The sequence below is a fragment of the Podarcis pityusensis genome (assembly GCF_964106645.2).
Source record: "Podarcis pityusensis genome assembly, chromosome: 2".
Lineage (NCBI taxonomy): Eukaryota > Metazoa > Chordata > Lepidosauria > Squamata > Lacertidae > Podarcis > Podarcis pityusensis.
In genome coordinates, this window is record NC_138029.1 from 34,528,827 (window position 1) to 34,545,823 (window position 16,997).

The 16,997-nt window shown below is 44.5% G+C and overlaps 3 protein-coding genes and 1 long non-coding RNA gene across 6 annotated transcripts in view; 1 reads left to right on the plus strand and 3 right to left on the minus strand.

The window, feature by feature from the left end:
- Nucleotides 1-1,574, minus strand: part of USH1G (USH1 protein network component sans) — a 32,717-nt gene extending 31,143 nt beyond the window's left edge. Inside the window, exons 1-2 of the mRNA XM_080993900.1 lie at nt 1,560-1,574; nt 99-189 (exon numbers count right to left, since the gene is read on the minus strand). The gene's annotated coding sequence lies outside the window, so the exon portion shown is untranslated. The remainder of the gene's footprint in view (nt 1-98; nt 190-1,559) is intronic.
- Nucleotides 1,575-1,806: 232 nt separating this feature from the next.
- OTOP3 (otopetrin 3) lies at nt 1,807-10,339 on the plus strand. 3 transcript variants are annotated; one of them, XM_080993811.1, is made up of 7 exons: nt 1,807-2,496; nt 3,133-3,583; nt 4,283-4,419; nt 5,455-5,513; nt 6,817-6,935; nt 8,421-9,355; nt 10,061-10,339. In XM_080993811.1, exons 2-7 carry the CDS (start codon nt 3,187-3,189, stop codon nt 10,229-10,231), a joined length of 1,818 nt encoding a protein of 605 aa, XP_080849937.1. In that variant the 5' UTR covers nt 1,807-2,496; nt 3,133-3,186; the 3' UTR covers nt 10,232-10,339. The 3 variants fall into 3 exon arrangements, with proteins under 3 accessions (XP_080849937.1, XP_080849938.1, XP_080849939.1); XM_080993812.1 differs by having other exon boundaries at nt 3,166-3,583; XM_080993813.1 differs by having other exon boundaries at nt 3,169-3,583.
- Nucleotides 6,937-8,464, minus strand: LOC308470710. The gene is made up of 2 exons (XR_013982583.1): nt 7,800-8,464; nt 6,937-7,256 (listed from the first exon to the last, which is right to left on the minus strand). It is a non-coding gene; the product is annotated as an uncharacterized lncRNA (long non-coding RNA).
- Nucleotides 10,340-13,797: 3,458 nt separating the features above from the next.
- The window catches only part of HID1 (HID1 domain containing), a 45,846-nt gene continuing 42,646 nt past the window's right edge, over nt 13,798-16,997 (minus strand). The window contains exon 19 of the mRNA XM_080993710.1: nt 13,798-15,978. Within this exon, the coding sequence (XP_080849836.1) occupies nt 15,915-15,978 (64 nt within the window). The 3' untranslated portion in view covers nt 13,798-15,914. The remainder of the gene's footprint in view (nt 15,979-16,997) is intronic.

The following is a 16,997-nucleotide window of genomic DNA, read 5'->3' on the forward strand; positions in this document are numbered from 1 at the left end:
TGTGCTGTGTGCCACCCGTAGCAATATGACAATGTTGGGGAGGGGGTCTTAAAGATGCCATTGATTTCTGCTACCTGACAGTGTCTGCCAGAACTTACCTGGGAATGAGGCTTGAACCAGGCAGCTCCTCGGCTGGAGTCTCTTTGCTCCCCAACATGGCTTTTGAAACCATTGTTTAAAACAACGTTGCTATCAAAGAAAGGCAGTGTTAACAGAATTACAAAGGAGAGCACAAGCGGTGGTGTCATAATATAGCAAAATCCAGTCAAACTAAGATTGCTAAAACATGGGTGAGGAATCTCAGACTCAAGGACCATATGTAGCGCTCAAACCCTCCCATTCCCAAGTCACACCCCTCCCCCTCGCTGGTGCTGTCCTGTGTCCTCCTCACAAGTAACAACAACAACAACAATAGTATTTGTATCCCGCCCATCTGACCAGGTTGCCCCAGTCACTCTGGGAGGCTTCCAACACATATAAAAACAAAATAAAACATTAAACCCTAAAAAGTTTCCCTATATGGGGCAGTCTTCAGATGTCTTCTAAAGGTTATATAGTTACTCATCTCCTTGTCATCTGATGGAAGGGCATTCCACAGGGAGGATGCCACTACCCAGAAGGCCCTCTGTCTGCTTCTCTGTAGCTTCCCCCTGCTCATGCTAAAACTTGTTTAAACAAAATGACTTTCACTTGTGCTTAAAGAGAATAAACACAAACATAAATGTATTTAGGGACCTAACTGGATAACCATCACTGACAAAGCTCCGCCCCTGGTCACCACTCAAATCACCTCCAAAGCTGGAGACTATTGATTCTAAGAACTGGGGGGAAAGTTTTCTGCAAACAGACAAAAACCCACCACAGAAAAGGTGATTTCATTGACAAAACATCATTGGGGCATTTATCTGTGGGTGAGAGCAGCTTGAAGCGATGCATACTGGAGTGTCCTATGCATATTATATTCTGTAATATGATAGCATCTATGCAACCCGCTTGAACAAATCTTGATGCTTTACATAAATTTCCTATGACCTGATTTTTTATTGACACATTGCTGTGTGCAAGCAGGCAAAGACTCCACCCGCATGTAACCTTCAGCTTCTCCCTTTTCAATCCTGCTCTGGTCCTGGGAGACAGTGGAGCAGCAGACATTGGGGGCAGGAGGTGTGGAAGGCCTTGACTCTACAGCAGCCTGACCTCCCTCTCCCACCTCCTGCACCTGATCATTACTCCCCTATCCTGCCGCTTCTCCTGCCTCTGACTCCCATCTCCTGGCTGTTACAGATTCCCCCCAGGTCATGGATCCCTTCTTCCAAACCAGCCTCCAACTCCCCTGCGCCCAACGCCCACTTATCAGTATCCAGCCACCCCTCTGCGGTGCCCAGCCATTCCCTGGCCTACAATACTGCTTAAAATGCATACTGCAGATGAAGCTTCAGCCTTGATAACAAGGGACGCTCTGCTAGGACATGGGGAGAGCACCTGCCACTGCCTCTTACCCTCCTGTCCCAATGCATGTCAAGAAATCAAACCCTGATTGATCCTTGCTCCATCTTTACCAATAGCCATGTCTTATGGTGATACTTTCCTTAATCTAATTGCAAATCTTCCATTGTTCTGGTCAAGCAACCTTTCCTCAAAGGGATTACAGTGGTACCTCGGGTTAAGTACTTAATTTGTTCCAGAGGTCCATTCTTAACCTGAAACTGTTCTTAACCTGAAGCACCACGTTAGCTAATGGGGCCTCTTGCTGCTGCCGTGCCGCCGGAGCACGATTTCTGTTCTCATCCTGAAGCAAAGTTCTTAATCCGAGGTACTATTTCTAGGTTAGCAGAGTCTGTAACCTGAAGCGTATGTAACCTGAAGCGTATGTAACCCAAGGTACCGCTGTACAGAAAATAAACAAGAGTCCAAGATGACAAAGGGAGAGCTTCTGAACCTCTGAAGAACATGGGCCAGAAATTCAGATCATGTAGCAGTCCGCAGCGATTAAACTTCAGGCGAACCAGTTAGCCTAGAACGGGCCCATTTCTCGCACCCTGGATTCCTCTCAAATTGCAGCCTCGGCGGCATTAGTCATGGAGCTCTGTGGTTTTGCACTCGGCACATCCTGTGCTGCAGACTTAAACTGTTGACGCGAGCTGACCAAGCAGGTGTACATGAGGGTGGCTGGATCCCATTGGTTGGACTCTCCAGCTCTAATGAACCTCTCAGCCTGGTAATTAATATAATGACACGACTATCCCCAAAGTAAACAAGGGGAAAAAATCAATGCAAACTACACTTTTTATTGGCAGCTAGGCTTGCCTGTGACTATTTCTCAGTCCTTCTGAGAGGAAAGGGCTTCGCAGCCCCGGAGAAGGAATGCCTTTTACTACTACTACTACTACTACTACTACTACCTGTTTCTAGTTATGTTTCCCTGGAAGATGTAGGATAAGACAGTTTCCCACTATTCCAGTTTTCCTGCTGAAGCTGCCAGTGATCAAGTGCGAGGTAAGAAGTGTGAAGTCACACTCCTTAAACTGCATTTTCTAGATCTTCCCTTCTTTGCTGGGGATTTGATTTAGGGTTGATCAGGGATCCCAGAAACATTATGGCTCTGGGGGCTTGGTGACAAGAAGATGGATGCATTTTAAACATTCCTTTTGAAATGGAATTGGACGGTTTCCAATGAGGACACATTAAACCGATAAAACCCGTCATGGTGTGTTTAAGTCAGAAAATAATGGCAGCATGTTAAATGACCAATTCTGATTTGTTTTTAAGGATTTGGGGTTTAAGAGAAACAGGAAACCAGGGAGAGAGAGATTTCACAGAGGATAGAATTCATTTATATTTAATAGTCACCTAGAATAAGAAAAGCAGTGCCTGCAAATCATAATCTAGAAGATTGCCTCTGAGGAAATACTTCTCAGGATCAAAAGGGTTTCCCACATCTGGTATAGACAATGCCGAGGGAGGTAGATGGCTGATCTTAGTGTTAGACAGCTTCATACGAAGCACCCTGAACCTATCCCACTAGCATCTGCAGCTTCCTTTGGAGTAAAGACTTGTTCAAGTCTAGCCCAACAACCATCTCTTGGTCCTGCACTTATGGTGTCAATGACCCAACCTTTGTTAAATGTCTAGGGGGGTTAAAAGCAAACTCTCCTTCCTACCCAGCAGCCAAAGCATCATCCAGCCATGGATATCAAAGCAACAGCGCATCAGAGACACCATCCCCAGGAAGCTGGAGAAGATGAGACTGCTTCCCCCAACCCAGAGGGCTGGAAGATCAACTACGAGAAGTCGTGGCTACACCGCCATTGCTCTTCCTTGCTCCTCCGCGACAAGCAGGCCCAGAAGGCTGGGCGGCTTTTCTCAGGACTGATGGCCATGAACGTGGTGTTCCTGGGCAGTGCCTTCATCTGCAGCATGATTTTCAACAAGGTGGTCATTACGCTGGAAGACGTCTGGATCTTCCTCTCCATCCTCAAGGTCCTGGCCTTAGGCTGGATGGCAAGCTATTTATTGTTCACCAGGAGGAAGCCACACGCTATCTTGTACCGGGATGCCCATGCCGGGCCCATGTGGGTTAAAGGTAAGCAGTGCTGCCACCATCTCCAATGTCCTGACAATGTGTCAGTTCTAGAGTACTTCACATACCAGGATCCAAGCATAGCTCCTGGGGTACCTACCTGGTTAATAGGCCCAAGTACCTGTTTTCACATCTTGGGGAAAACCTTAATGGTGGGCTATGGAAGCACTAGAAGAGATGGTTCACTAATTGTTTTTAGGCAGCCTAAGAAGAAGTACAAATTAAAAAAAAGACACATACTACAAACTCTGGGGACATTCGCACACCTTGTTGGTGCATTCCCTTTTGCACTGTGCTTGGTTTTTTAAAGGTGCTTTTATTTAATATCAGGGGTGGGAGATCTCAGGTTCAGAAGCCAAATGTGGCCCTCCCTGTCCTTCTGTCTGGCTCTTGGAATTCTCCCCAGGTCACACACTACAAGTGTTTTTTTTCCTGGCTGCAATGCATCCTTTAACTCTGCTCATGTCTACCTCCTAACTAGACAAGCAAGGGAGAGGAATGTGTGTATAGAAAGCAGCTACCTATACAAAGGTAAGATCTGCGTTCAATGCTCCACCCACTTTTGCCTCGGTCCCCCACCCACCACTGGTTGCCCAGAAGGGAATGCGGTGCTCAGGCTGAAACAGGACCCCCACCTCGCAGGTTGACTGTTCTTATTAGCTTGCTCTTAACAAAATATGGTTGGTTTGTGTGTTCATACAGGTTCTCTAATCCTGTTTGGCGCTTGCAGTGTCCTCCTGCACATGTTCCGGATTGGGTACAACATTATCCATATTCAGTGTAAATCCCAGGTGGCCCTTTTGTTCCCATCCATAGGAATCCTCTTCATCTGCATTCAGGTATTAGCTCCTGCTTTTGCTACAGCCCAGCCTCTTTGCTAACAAAAGAGCTCACTTTTATCATTGGTATCAAAAGTATATATACACATTATCGTATAAACACAATGATATTATATGCTGCCAATCTAAGAGTTGTGTTTGTGTGTGTGTGCTTGTGCGTGCGCGCGCACACACACAGAGGGTTGCTTGCCTTCAACTCCTGAGTTTTTTCCCAGACCTTCAGATTTGCAGGAGCGGGGGGGGGGGGGACCAGCTGCCGTTTCTCCCGTTTCCAATCTGGTCCTTTCACATTTTATCCGCTGCAGCAAGCAGGAGACTCCCAAAGTGGGAAGAGGGCAGACAGGCAAAACACAAAGTTGCAAAGTTACAACATACAGAGAGGGAGGGGAAAACCACAAAAGTGCCCTTCAAAACTGCAGTTTCATATTTAGTACTAGCAGCCTTGTACCTGGCATTGCTTGGTAATTCTAAGAAACAGACAAAAATTGGAGCAGTTCGGAAATTATCCACACGTAGACAAAAACTTGCTCCTAGATCTCAGGACTCATAGTGTAGAATTTGGTTACATCTCAGGAGATGTTCAAATGCTAACAAGGTTACATTCAAGTATCTGTAGCCGAACACAGAACAAATGGCCCACTCCCTCCCAGTGGCGTAGCTTGAATTGCCGGTGCCCAGGGCAAGGAAAGTATTGTGCCCCAATTACCTGTACAAAATTACAAGCAACATGCTTAATTTATCTAACAAGATTTACTGTATTTTTCTGTTTATGACTAGGTTTTTTTAACCAAAAAATTAGGTTAAAAATTGGGGCTCATCTTATACATGGGTAGTGCTGAGGGGTGTTTTCTTAATTTGGAGTCCCCCAAAATAGGGGGAATCTTATACATTGGGGGCGTCTTATAGACAGAAAAATACAGTATATACTGCTTGATTGTAAGAAAGCCTTTAAGTGGTTTTTACATGTCGGCCATCTGTACAAAACTGTTTTCATTATTGCCGCCACACTAATTTTCCTCTCTGCATTGATTTCAGACTTACTTTATATGGTGCCATGCAAAGGACTGCACCCAGGTTCACCACAACTTCACCAGGTAGGAAAACAGAAGCATGAAACCTTTACAAATCGTAATGGTGAAACGGGAGCAGTGGGGGCTCACTTCATAACAGAGGCAAAGAACCTGTGGCCTATCAGATGTTATGGCCCCAACTCTCATCAGCACCAACAGCCAACAAGGGATGATGAGAGTTGAGAGAACAGCATCTCATAGGGCCACCAATTCCCCACCCCTAACAAAATTAAGTACTTTGTCACACAACACATAGCTAAACTATGGAATTTGCTCCCATTGGTAGCAATGGCCACCAACTCAGATGGTTTCAAAAGAGGATTAGACCAATTCGTGGACAATAAGTGGCCACTAGCCGCAATGGCTGTATTCTACCTCTACCATCAGAGTAGTCCTCTGAATACCAGTTGCCAGGAATCGCAAGTGGGGAGACTGGCACTCAAGTCCTGCTTTGGGGCAACTGGTATTCAATAAGCTTCTGGCTGGCCCTTGTGAGAATAGAGTGCTGGACCAAATAGGTCACTGGCCTGATCCAGCAGGTTTTTGCTATGCAGAATCTAGCACTAGTTATATAGGATTGCATCCAGTTGTTGCTCTACTAAGGGTAGACCCACAGCAGTTAACAGGCATAACTAAGGGTTGGTCATTTCAATGGGTCTACGTTGAGTAGAACCTAGTTGTCTGCAGCCCAAACTGTATTTACTGAAGTTTTATGATCAGAGGTTGATTCAAGGAAATGGCATTAAGGTTGTTTCTCTTGGGCTAGTCCTCCTTTCCTTCTCCTACTCATTCTCTCACTCACAAACACCTTTTACATTCAAAGTTTATTCTGCAGTTTTGCAGGCTAGGTAGGAACCTTTTTCATTAATGAAAGAGGAAGCCCTCAGGGTGCTGATCTCTGCTCCCAATGCCAGACTCCACAACTGGAACGGGATCATGGAGCTGGATTGCGTTAGCCACACAACTAAGGACTTTCACACATCCGCTTGTGCTGCCAATTTCCCCTAGGTAAACTCTGCTCTTTACCACTGAATCAGAGAAAACATCAATTGGTCTTTCCACAGATTGAAGTTTGCTCCGATTTAGCCATAGAGAGCCGGTTTTCCTGGGAAAAGCCAAAATCCATTGGACCTGCGCTATCTGAGTATGGGAAAGCGGGAATGTGGATGAGCCCTTAACTTTGCTATGTTAACTCATACACTGAAGTTCCCCATTCAGTTACCAACAAGAGAACTGAATACCAATACTGTGAGAACAGGTAGAATACAGCTTCATTAATAAAAGACCAATGTCAAAAGACTATAAATATGTGTTTCTTTTTTGACAGATGTGGGCTAATGTTGACCTTAGCCATTAACCTCTTGCTGTGGCTCTTAGCAGTGACTGATGACTCAGTTCACAAGGAAATTGAATCAGAACAAAACAATACCATGCAGAGATATGAAGGCAAGGTTCATTCTCTATTTTATTTTATTTTAAAGTGGGCAAGAGATCCAAAAACAAGATACATTCTTCAACTTCTTAAAAAGGGTAGAGAAGTAGAATGGGGAACATGCCAGGTGAGCAAAAAGCTTTGCACATTTCCACACAAACAAACTGTGATTGTGAAGACATCACATGCAATAAGATGTTAACCTACCGGTAGGTTATAAACTCTATTGATAGCTTAGGTGATCGGAAAGGAGGGTGGGTTATTTGCTCACTGAAATTAAGTGAGCCCTGATGGATCATTTATAGTCCAGCATCCTGTTTTCAACGTAGCCAAGCCTAAAAGCAGAACATGAATATAACATTACAAATGGTTTTCTAGATGCAAAACCATTTTGGGGGTGGAGAGGTCCTGCTTCTTGTAGACCAGTGATGGCCAAACTTGGCCCTCCAGCTGTTTTGGGACTACAATTCCCATCATCCCTGACCACTGGTCCTGTTAGCTAGGGATGATGGGAGTTGTAGTTCCAAAACAGCTGGAGGGCCAAGTTTGGACATGCTTGTCGTAGACCTATATGAGGAACAGAATGTAGGGATGATCGCAGAGTGGGGAGTGGGGTCCAGAGGGAGCACACTCCCCACCCGCAGGCAGCCTCAGCCTGCCTGCATGTGTGACCTTGGGGTGCGGAGCACATACACCCCTCACAGACAAAGCCACGGCTGTCTGAACATGGTTGCCTCTGTCTAACCTTTTGCGGTCTCAGTAGTCTGCGGTGTCCTGTCTGTAACCTTTGTTTCTGAGACCTTTTGTCTCCTTCGTCACACACTGTGCAAGGGGAAAATGATGTGGTGGAAACAGGTGCCAAAATACCTTTGTACTACCCCACGATCTCAGGACCGGAAGATGTGTAAAGGTCACAGCCCAAAATGTATCTGCTTGGTTTGCATATTTGTCTCAATAAAAGGAGGCTCCACAGGGCTGGCCGGCAGCTTGCATGCAGCTCACCTGTGCGCAGCTCACCTGCATTATCAACTCCTGCCTCATGTCCATCACTTCAATAGAAACCCAGTCAATCTGATGCCTCCTTTCCCAACTGTATTGCAGAATTTTGAGTTCCAGTCCTGTACCTTGATGAGTAGGAGAGAGGGAAGAATGGTCCAACAGTAGTACCGTGATTGGTGGCTCCAGATATGTCCAATTTCCTTGTAATGTCACAAACTGTAGTCTAATCACTGGATTACTTGGTCTGTGCCTGTCCTGATAACTTAAAATGCCAGTATTAAACAGACAAGAGCAAAAAACACACAGAGCTGCAATCAGGCGTAATTCACAAGGAGCCAAGAACAGAAATAGAGTCATGTGCCTTTAAAAAGAAATGTGTGCCAATACTGATGGGTTAAGACAGAATCGCCCCATGCAGGTTGAGTATCAGCATTTGATTCCAGCACCTTTTCATGTGCAAACTTCATAGAAGTCTTCTAATTCTCCCCATCTTATTCCAGGCAATGGGACCAGCTCCTGCAGGTGCTCCAACAAAACAGGCTGCAAGGTCTTCCAGAATGGCTATATTTTGCTGTACCCCTTCAACACAGAATACTGCCTGATCTGCTGCTCCATGCTTTATGTCATGTGGAAGAACGTGGGCCGGCGCATAGCTCAGCACCATAGTACTTGTGCCAAACCCAGATTCAAACCACATGGGGTCATTTTCGGGCCGCTGCTGGGCATCTTCGCAGTGATCGCTGGCATCTGCATTTTCATGGTGTATCAGGTCCAAGCCACCAGCTCCTCCCCGAGCCATCAAGCATTCATTCTCTATTATTCCTACTACATCGTTTTGCTGCCTGTGATGACACTAGGAGCCTTAATTGGAACCATCACCCATGGCTTAGAAGAGAGGGAGCTGGACACGCTAAAAAACCCAACACGAAGCCTCGATGTGATATTGCTCATGGGAGCAGCCTTAGGCCAGATCGGCATCTCTTACTTTTCCATTGTGGCCATTGTGGCCACAGACCCAACGGATTTGTTGAACAGCATCATCCTAGTCTATTCGGTGAGCCTCATCATTCAGCACATCACCCAGAACATCTTCATCATTGAGGGGCTCCATAGACAGCCACTGCCGGCAAATGAAGGTCGCAGCCAGGATGAACATTCCAGGAATGGCTCTGCCTCAACCCAGAGCCCACCCAGTGAAGACATGATTGCATCCCCTGGCTGTCGAGAACCTGTCTCATCCGCAGCCAACAAAGAGGCAGATCCCAATGAAGGGGAGAAATGTGAACATGCTAGCGCCCCAAAAGTTTGCAACCCAGAGAGAAGGCAGGACATCCGGAAAGCTTCACAGACCTACATCCAGACCTACAGCCATTTGAACTGGAAGAGGAAAGTTCTGAAAGAGATCTCTAGCTTCTTGATCATGTGCAACATCATAGTAAGTGCTTGACTTCAGTGCATATAGAAAACTGAGGTGCGGATTGTAGTGAAGAGCCCCAAAGCCTGCCCAGGAACATGAGTAGTTCCCATCTCTAAACTTGAGGTTTGCTGCCACCAGCCCTCACTTTTCCCTCTTACTTTGAGACAAAGACAATTCTCAAAGCTACAAGCAGTTAATATTACTTAGGGCAGTGTTTGCCAACACACCATGTGTGGGCACCACTGTGCTTGTTAGTACCTCCTAGGGCACCCATGAAACATCTCTTCTAAAATCCGCAATGCATGAGAACACGGTTTGCTCTTCCTTAATATAAGGTCAGGGCAGGGCTTTTTTTTCAGTCGGAGCTCAGCTCTGGCACCTCTCAGGTGGGCGTCATTGCCATTCTAAGAGAACGAGGGAGACGTTCATTGTGAGCTCTGGCATCTCTTTCTAGGAAAAACAGTACTGGGAGGGAGGGGTAAGAAAACAAGAGGATAGATAAACCTTTGTATATGGGATCACACTAGCAGCAGGGGACAACCCTGGCACATGGAACCAAGGTTGCTTTGATTTTCAGGTCACTGGAAAAGGAGGAACAGGAAGTGGGGGCCTAAATCAAAGGCAAAAAATACATTGAGCTATCTCCATATTAACTGTCCCCCTTCCCTGAGCTGCGATTGACAAACATTCTCTGATTTTTGCTCTTTTCACACCCCTTTTCAGTTGTGGATCATGCCATCATTTGGAGCGCATCCGGTGTTTGAGAATGGAATAGAGAAATCATTTTATGGCTACTCTACCTGGTTTGTTATTGTCAATTTCGGGCTTCCCTTGGGTGTGTTCTACAGGATGCATTCCGTTGGCGATCTTCTGGAGGTGTACCAATCTGCTTGAACTCAACTCAAGTCTTCATACATTGACAGCAGAGTGAAAACTTCACGGAAATATTTATGGAAACCAGTAACTGTTATGAGAATATGACATCAAAAAGTGGAAATTGTGGCTACAGTTTGAACAGTTTACGACACTGGGGTGGGGGAATCAAAGCAAATTTAACCTTCTTGGTACATAGCCTACTATGTCATGGGAGAATGCGCATCCCATAACAGATTATTATAGAACTGACACATTCTGTGTACATTATAACCTCTAATTACAATTATGCTAGTAAGGTAAAGGGACCCCTGACCACAAGGTCAAGTCGTGACCGACTCTGGGGTTCCGGTGCTCATCTCGCTTTATTGGCCAAGGGAGCCAGAGTACAGCTTCTGGGTCATGTGGCCTGCATGACTAAGCCGCTTCTGGCAAACCAGAGCAGCGCACGGAAATGCCATTTACCTTGCCGCCAGAGCGGTACCTATGTATCTACTTGCACTTTGACGTGCTTTCAAACTGCTAGGTTGGCAGGAGCAGGGACCGAGCAACGGGAGCTCACCCCGTCGCGGGGATTCGAACCACCAAACTTCTGATTGGCAAGTCCTAGGCTCTGTGGTTTAACCCACAGCGCCACCCGCATCCCTACAATTATGCTAAACAGCCATTAATGAGAAGCACAAGACTTGGAAGATGTGGGAACTGAGCTGGGCCCAACAATCCCTTCGGCAAAACCGTCACCTTCCATGAATATGTCAATCCTTTGGGGTGCAAGAACCAGCCTTCAGAGACTGAGAAGCGGGTCGCCAGAGGCATTTTGAAAAGGACATGGTAAGCAAATACTTGTGTTAACACCCATCCACATCTAAAGAGTTAACAAACCACAATGTCTGAATCTGATGCATGTCTGGCAGTTCCAGAGATGCTTCTGGAGTTTTGTCCTTCATGTTGCCTCAATAGGCATATAGCGCAAGTAGTAATGCTCAGGAAGACTGAAACATAACCAGGTATCAAGCAGAAAAGGAGCAAGAAAATCTGTAACACCAGTTTTCCAATATTGTCTTCAAAGTAACTACTGTATTTGAGGGAATGATTTGAGTTCTGATCTCTGCTGACACTGGGCTATTAAACTTTTATTGTCAGGGGTTTACAACAAGTAATAGGACTTTAGGGGGTGTGGAAAGGGACAAAGTACCCTCAGGATACTCACATTGCCTCAATAGTTGTCCCTTTCCCACTGGAAAGCCTTGTTTAGAGGACGTCCCCAGGACATGATGGAATAAGACAAGGAGTATAAAGTGTTGAGAATGCAATCACACATTTTTTAAGTTAGCATGGGCCAATAGTCTAATTCTGTTTCCATAATTTATCTAGTAATACTGAACTGGGAACAGATAAATTTTAAGAGATGTGATGTATAGTTTTGAAGACATTGCATTTGATCTGTAGCAATAGTGATGGCACCGTGGCGAACCTTGAAAAGCCACATCATTAAGCAGTTAATATGGCTAGCTAAATGTTCAAAGTTTATTGCATGTGCCATCTGCATTTCACCCGTGTTCAGGACACAGCAAAACCAGTAGAACACAATGAAAAGCTGCCACTAAATTATAATAGGTCTTGGCTCAGCCTGGTGATTCATTATATAAAGGATTAAAAGCTGCTCCTGGCATTGCAATCAATTCATCTTTTAGCACTATCTAAATCCTTCTTGTTGCTGAAGGCTAATAGATGGAACTGTAAACACCTCGTTTTATTACTCTCTTGCAAAATAAACCACTCTCAAGCAATTTCTTGGTCAAGGTATGACTTCCTTTTTTTTATTTAAAAAAAAAAGAGTTAAGAGAGGCAAAAACAGGGTGCACAGGTCTTACTCAGGTTCCCATGCTTGTCGAACAGTGTGGAGACTATTTCACTTGGACTTATAGGGCAAAAGGCCTTACACTTTTGGACTTTGCATCTCTGTTAATTTTACCCAGCCTTATGTCAACAGGAACTGTCAGAAGAAATAAAAGCTGGATAAATTAGCACTCTTAAAAGTTAATTATTACCCCAATCCTCATGGGCTAAAGCACAGGATCCCATCAAAGGAGCTTACTGAAGGTTAGTCCTCTTTTTAAATGAAGAATTAGGGAAAGGGTTATAGATCTTGCAACAAAGAACTCTGTATGTGCAAGGGAGGCTGCCTGGACTGGAGTATACACACAGGAAGCTGGGCCTGTCCTACAACAGTTAAGTTCAAACAGATCCAGTGCATAAGCTGATCAGGATTTTAAACATCCCATTCAAATTCCCACATTGCTATCAGAACATGTTCATGTTCAGTGCTTTTGGTTTCCCGTATTGCTCTGCAGATGGACTTCTTCTGCACACCCTAATTTGACAAACCCGTAAGCTCGTTGCAGGCATGGAGGAATGGATGGGTGAGGACCCCTAAGCTACATTTAAACCCTGTCGAGAGGGAGACCTTGTGGGCAAGTGGCTCCTGCATCCAAGAAACAGGAGAGTTACCTGCTCTGGGTGGGGCTTCACTCCCTTCTGAATGAACAAGAATGGAGTCCTGCCATGCTCCTGGATCCCTCTTTATCACTGGAGGCACAGGTAGCCTCGGTTGCTAGGAATGCCTTTTACCAGCTTCATCTGGTAAGACCACAGTGGCCACTGGAGTTAGGGATCTCAAGACTGGATGCCTGCAACGCACTGATTGGGGGGGGGGGGATTCCCAGAAAGCTGCAGCTAGTGCAGAATGCAGCAACCAGGCTGTTAACTGCAACATCTTCCCAACAGCATATAGCACCTCCGCTAAGAGAACTGCACTGACTGCCAAAATGCTATAGGGCTCAGTTCAAGAGTTCACTTTCAGTGTTTAAAACCCTACGCAACTTGGGGCCAGGTTACTTGAAGGACACCTTGCCACGTATATCCTTGCTCAGCAATTGCATTCCTCTGATGGGGTGTTGTTAAGAGTTCTGAATATCCCAGAAGTACATTTGATCTCAACTTGGGAAGCACTTCTTTAGTGTTGTGGCTGTAGCTCTAAGTAATCAGCTTCCCACTGAACAGATACGTGCTTAGCATCTTTACTTTTAGCAGCTACTGAACACTTATCTTTTTAAGACATTTCTTATCTTTTTAAGAAAGTCAAAATGACCCAGCCATTTCATACTGGATATTACACAGAATTTTGCAGTTTGACATTTTTAAGATATGCTTTAAAAAACAGTTGTGTATATTTTGTTGCTTATGAATTTTTAAAATATATTTCTGTTGAGCGCTGCTTCAGAAACATTTGTTGGGAAGCAGCTTAAAAATCCTTGAATAAATATGGGACCCAGTTGGAGCCTACATTCACCCTATGGCTTTCTGTTAATCGATGCAAGGAACTCTGCAAATGCTCTGAACTTATCTATGACATTTCTCTCCAGGTGCTGCTTCCAGTTTAGCAGTTGTGTTGAATCGGGAACTCCTGTGCAGCCATGCCTTTAATGGAAAGTTACATGTTGCAAAGGACGCCAGATCACCATAAATCAAACAGTACCAAACAAGCTCATAAACCTTCTGGAGATACAGACACAGAGGAAAGCCCATTGCGGTGTTTTAAGATAATTTTATCTCTATATGTAAAGCAAATAGTTTACAGTGCAACTCTGATTTTTCATGGAACAAAGAGCAGACCTGCAACACCAACGAATGCAAAAGTCAAGATAAATTTACAAGGAACAAACCACATTGACACAAAATAAAAAGATGGGGTGCTCACAAAAGCGTCTCTGTGTGAAAGGGAATGGGACAGATCAGTGTCTGGTACAGTGTGATACACTCAGCCAGACCCTTGCCAGAGGACTACCAAATCACATTTGAGAAATCAAAGACATTCCAGGGAAAGTATGAACTTCAGTCTGCCAGTGGAGGTGGAAGGTGAGATGAATAGATTAGTTTTGCCAAAGAGAAAGGAGTGAGATAAAGGATATTTGTCCTTTAAATTCTTCATCTATTTTCATCTTCTAAATATTTAGAATAAGCTCCAGATAAAACCTAGAATTTGCCAATTCTCTCCAAGATAGCCTACCCTATCCTGTATAGGATAACCTAAAATATACGTTCTGTTCTTGAGCAAAATAATCAAACCACATTGGTACTATATTCTGCAGATGTAGCCATACATTTCTGTGACTTCAGTTGCAAATCTTTAACAACCTGGAAGTTTGAGAAAAGCAATCCGTAAGTAAAAAAAACAAACAACCCAGCAAAATGGCCTCCTAATTGCAGAACTTCCAGTTAAGGGTCAGGTGAAAGCTGGCAGAGAGGGGATGACTGCAGAACACATCTCTCATTCCCTATAAGTGAGCAAGTACTACCCATAGTGAACAAAAACTGTGATTCCAAACTGGTGGTGGCCCCTGGACCCTTTGAGAGCCTTCTGGGGAGTCTGAAGAATCTTAGACTCAAGTAGTGATCAGCCAGAAATGGACCTGTCATTCCATGACCATATTTGCAAGGGGATGTTGGCTTGCATCGTAAGATACAAAACTAATTAAACTCATGTTAGCTAACCCAGGTCTAAGCATAAATCTCAAATTCTGAAAATAGAAAACTCACATTCCTCTGTAAGAACACTTTTCAAATTCATGTTGATTCCTCAGAGACACATTCCAAAGGCATGTGGTCTATCGACCAGCCTTTGCCAGTCCCTCATGAATTCTGCTAGGGAGAAATTCCCATTTCCCCCCGCTAACTTTGAATCTATAAATCTAGCTTAAGCAACCCAGAACAGAAGCCACACGGTGCAGCTTCTTAAATAATTAAACTTCATTCTAGCAGTCTTACTGCCTACAGTTATAATTAAACACAACAAAACGATTCTCTAAATCCCTGAAAAAGAGCATGGGTCCACCCCCTCCCACCCTCTCGCCACATGTCCCACCTCAGAACAGCTTTCCCAGAAACAATTCCTGCAACAAACACAGTGTGATGCATCTTAGACATACATCCACCATTAAAAGGGAGGAAGGACGAGGGAAGAGGAATGTGGATGCTACATTACAGCACCAATACAAAGTAGTTAAGCACATTTTCAGTGACAGGAAAGAAACAACCAGACCCAGAAGATTAACCTGAAGTGACTTAAATAAATAGAAGCCCACAGCCACCTAGTAAAAGTTACTACTCCACCCTGGGTAGTTACAATAAAGCAAAACACCAGCAAGGTGGGCAACATAAAAGTGGTGGTAGGATACATTCTTTGGGAGGGGGGAAACCACAGAGCTACCTTCTGCGGTAGCACTTCCTTCATTGGTCCAGTTTTATATCACTCTTTACATTCAGCATATTTTAATTGAAAGGCTGAATCTGACCAGGGAATGAAAAGATTGCTTCTCTAGCTAGTCAGGTTCAGAACCCCACCCAGAAGCAGAAGAACAGCATGGTGATATACGGGTTGGTTTTCAGTGCAACCACCCAAAGCTTTCCTTGCACATTCTTCCATCAAAGTTCCCTGGGAGCTGGGGGTGAGGGAAGATTTTTAGAGGGGGGTGGGTCCTCAGCTTGAAAGTGGCAGGTCAGTAAATGGAGGTGATTGTCCTTTGGATCACTCAGCAGGCAGTGAAATGAAGGAAGAGCTGTGATGAAGAAGCGCACAGCAAGATCCTTGTTTCCAGTGTTCCCCTCTCAACAGGGGCAAGTTCCTCCCTTTCTTCCCCATTCCTTAGACTCGCTGAATTTCAAACAGCTTTACATCCGTGTCATACCAGATAGGGGGATCCACATTCCTGAAGAGAGACAGAAGTTTGTTTTATTAGGCAAATCCCGGTGTTTTCCCATCTAGGATAGTTACAACGTTCACAAAACTTTAACAGATTTGCAAACGCATGAGGTCAACAGACACAAGTTGCTGAGGGCCACACTGTTTGTGATGCTCAGTCACATGTCTTTCCCCAACTATTTCTTCATTATCTTTCTGCTCTACTCAGGCTGGAAGCAGCTCTCCAGAGTCTCAGACGTATAAAAGTATTCTACATCCACCTGCTTTCTGATCCTTCTAAAATGAAGATGCCAAAGATTTTCTTTTACAAAACAGAACTGTGGAAGATCAGTAGTGGTGAGGCTTCATAACTCTTTCTCCTCCAAGGCCCCCCACCTTAAAAAAATTCCACACCCACACTCAAGAAAAATGTTAACAAATCAAAGTGATGCAGATCATCCAAACATATACAACTTGTGTATACAGTGTAAACTCACTGCTGCAACTGGCTAAAAGTATATCCTTCCTATGCTGCTTCAACCTCTCAGATCCACTTGCAATCCATATAACAGAGATCACAAGTACAAGAAACTGTGAAAAGGTTTACTTGTCACCATGTCCATGCCTGCAGAAAGTTACACTGGAACAATTATCTCCACCCAGGCAGGGTGGAGATAATAATTCTACATTATAATAAACTGTCTACCATTTCCTTACTGATATTGTTATAGCAACTGCAAGTTCATTCATGGCAGTATTATTAAACTATTCCATACCACCAGGATGGGCTACCTGTGTTTTAATATATTGTTTAAATCCTGAAATTATCCGTCTTTAGCTGAGAAGGGGAAATATGCACGCAGGTACAGCACCCATGCCCAATAATAATAATAATAATAATAATAATTTATTATTTATACCCCGCCCATCTGGCTGGGTTTCCCCAGCCACTCTGGACGGCTTCCAACTGAATATTAAAATACAATAACCTATTAAACATTAAAAGCTTCCCTAAACAGGGCTGCCTTCAGATGTCTTCTAAAAGTC

Bases quoted from the DNA above. Each gene is read 5' to 3' on its own strand.
- OTOP3 (XM_080993811.1), top strand. From the start codon at position 3,187: ATGGATATCAAAGCAACAGCGCATCAGAGACACCATCCCCAGGAAGCT. The intron at 3,584-4,282 runs GTAAGCAGTGCT...GTGTTCATACAG, and splicing joins CGGGCCCATGTGGGTTAAAG to GTTCTCTAATCCTGTTTGGC. The intron at 9,356-10,060 runs GTAAGTGCTTGA...ACCCCTTTTCAG, and splicing joins TGATCATGTGCAACATCATA to TTGTGGATCATGCCATCATT.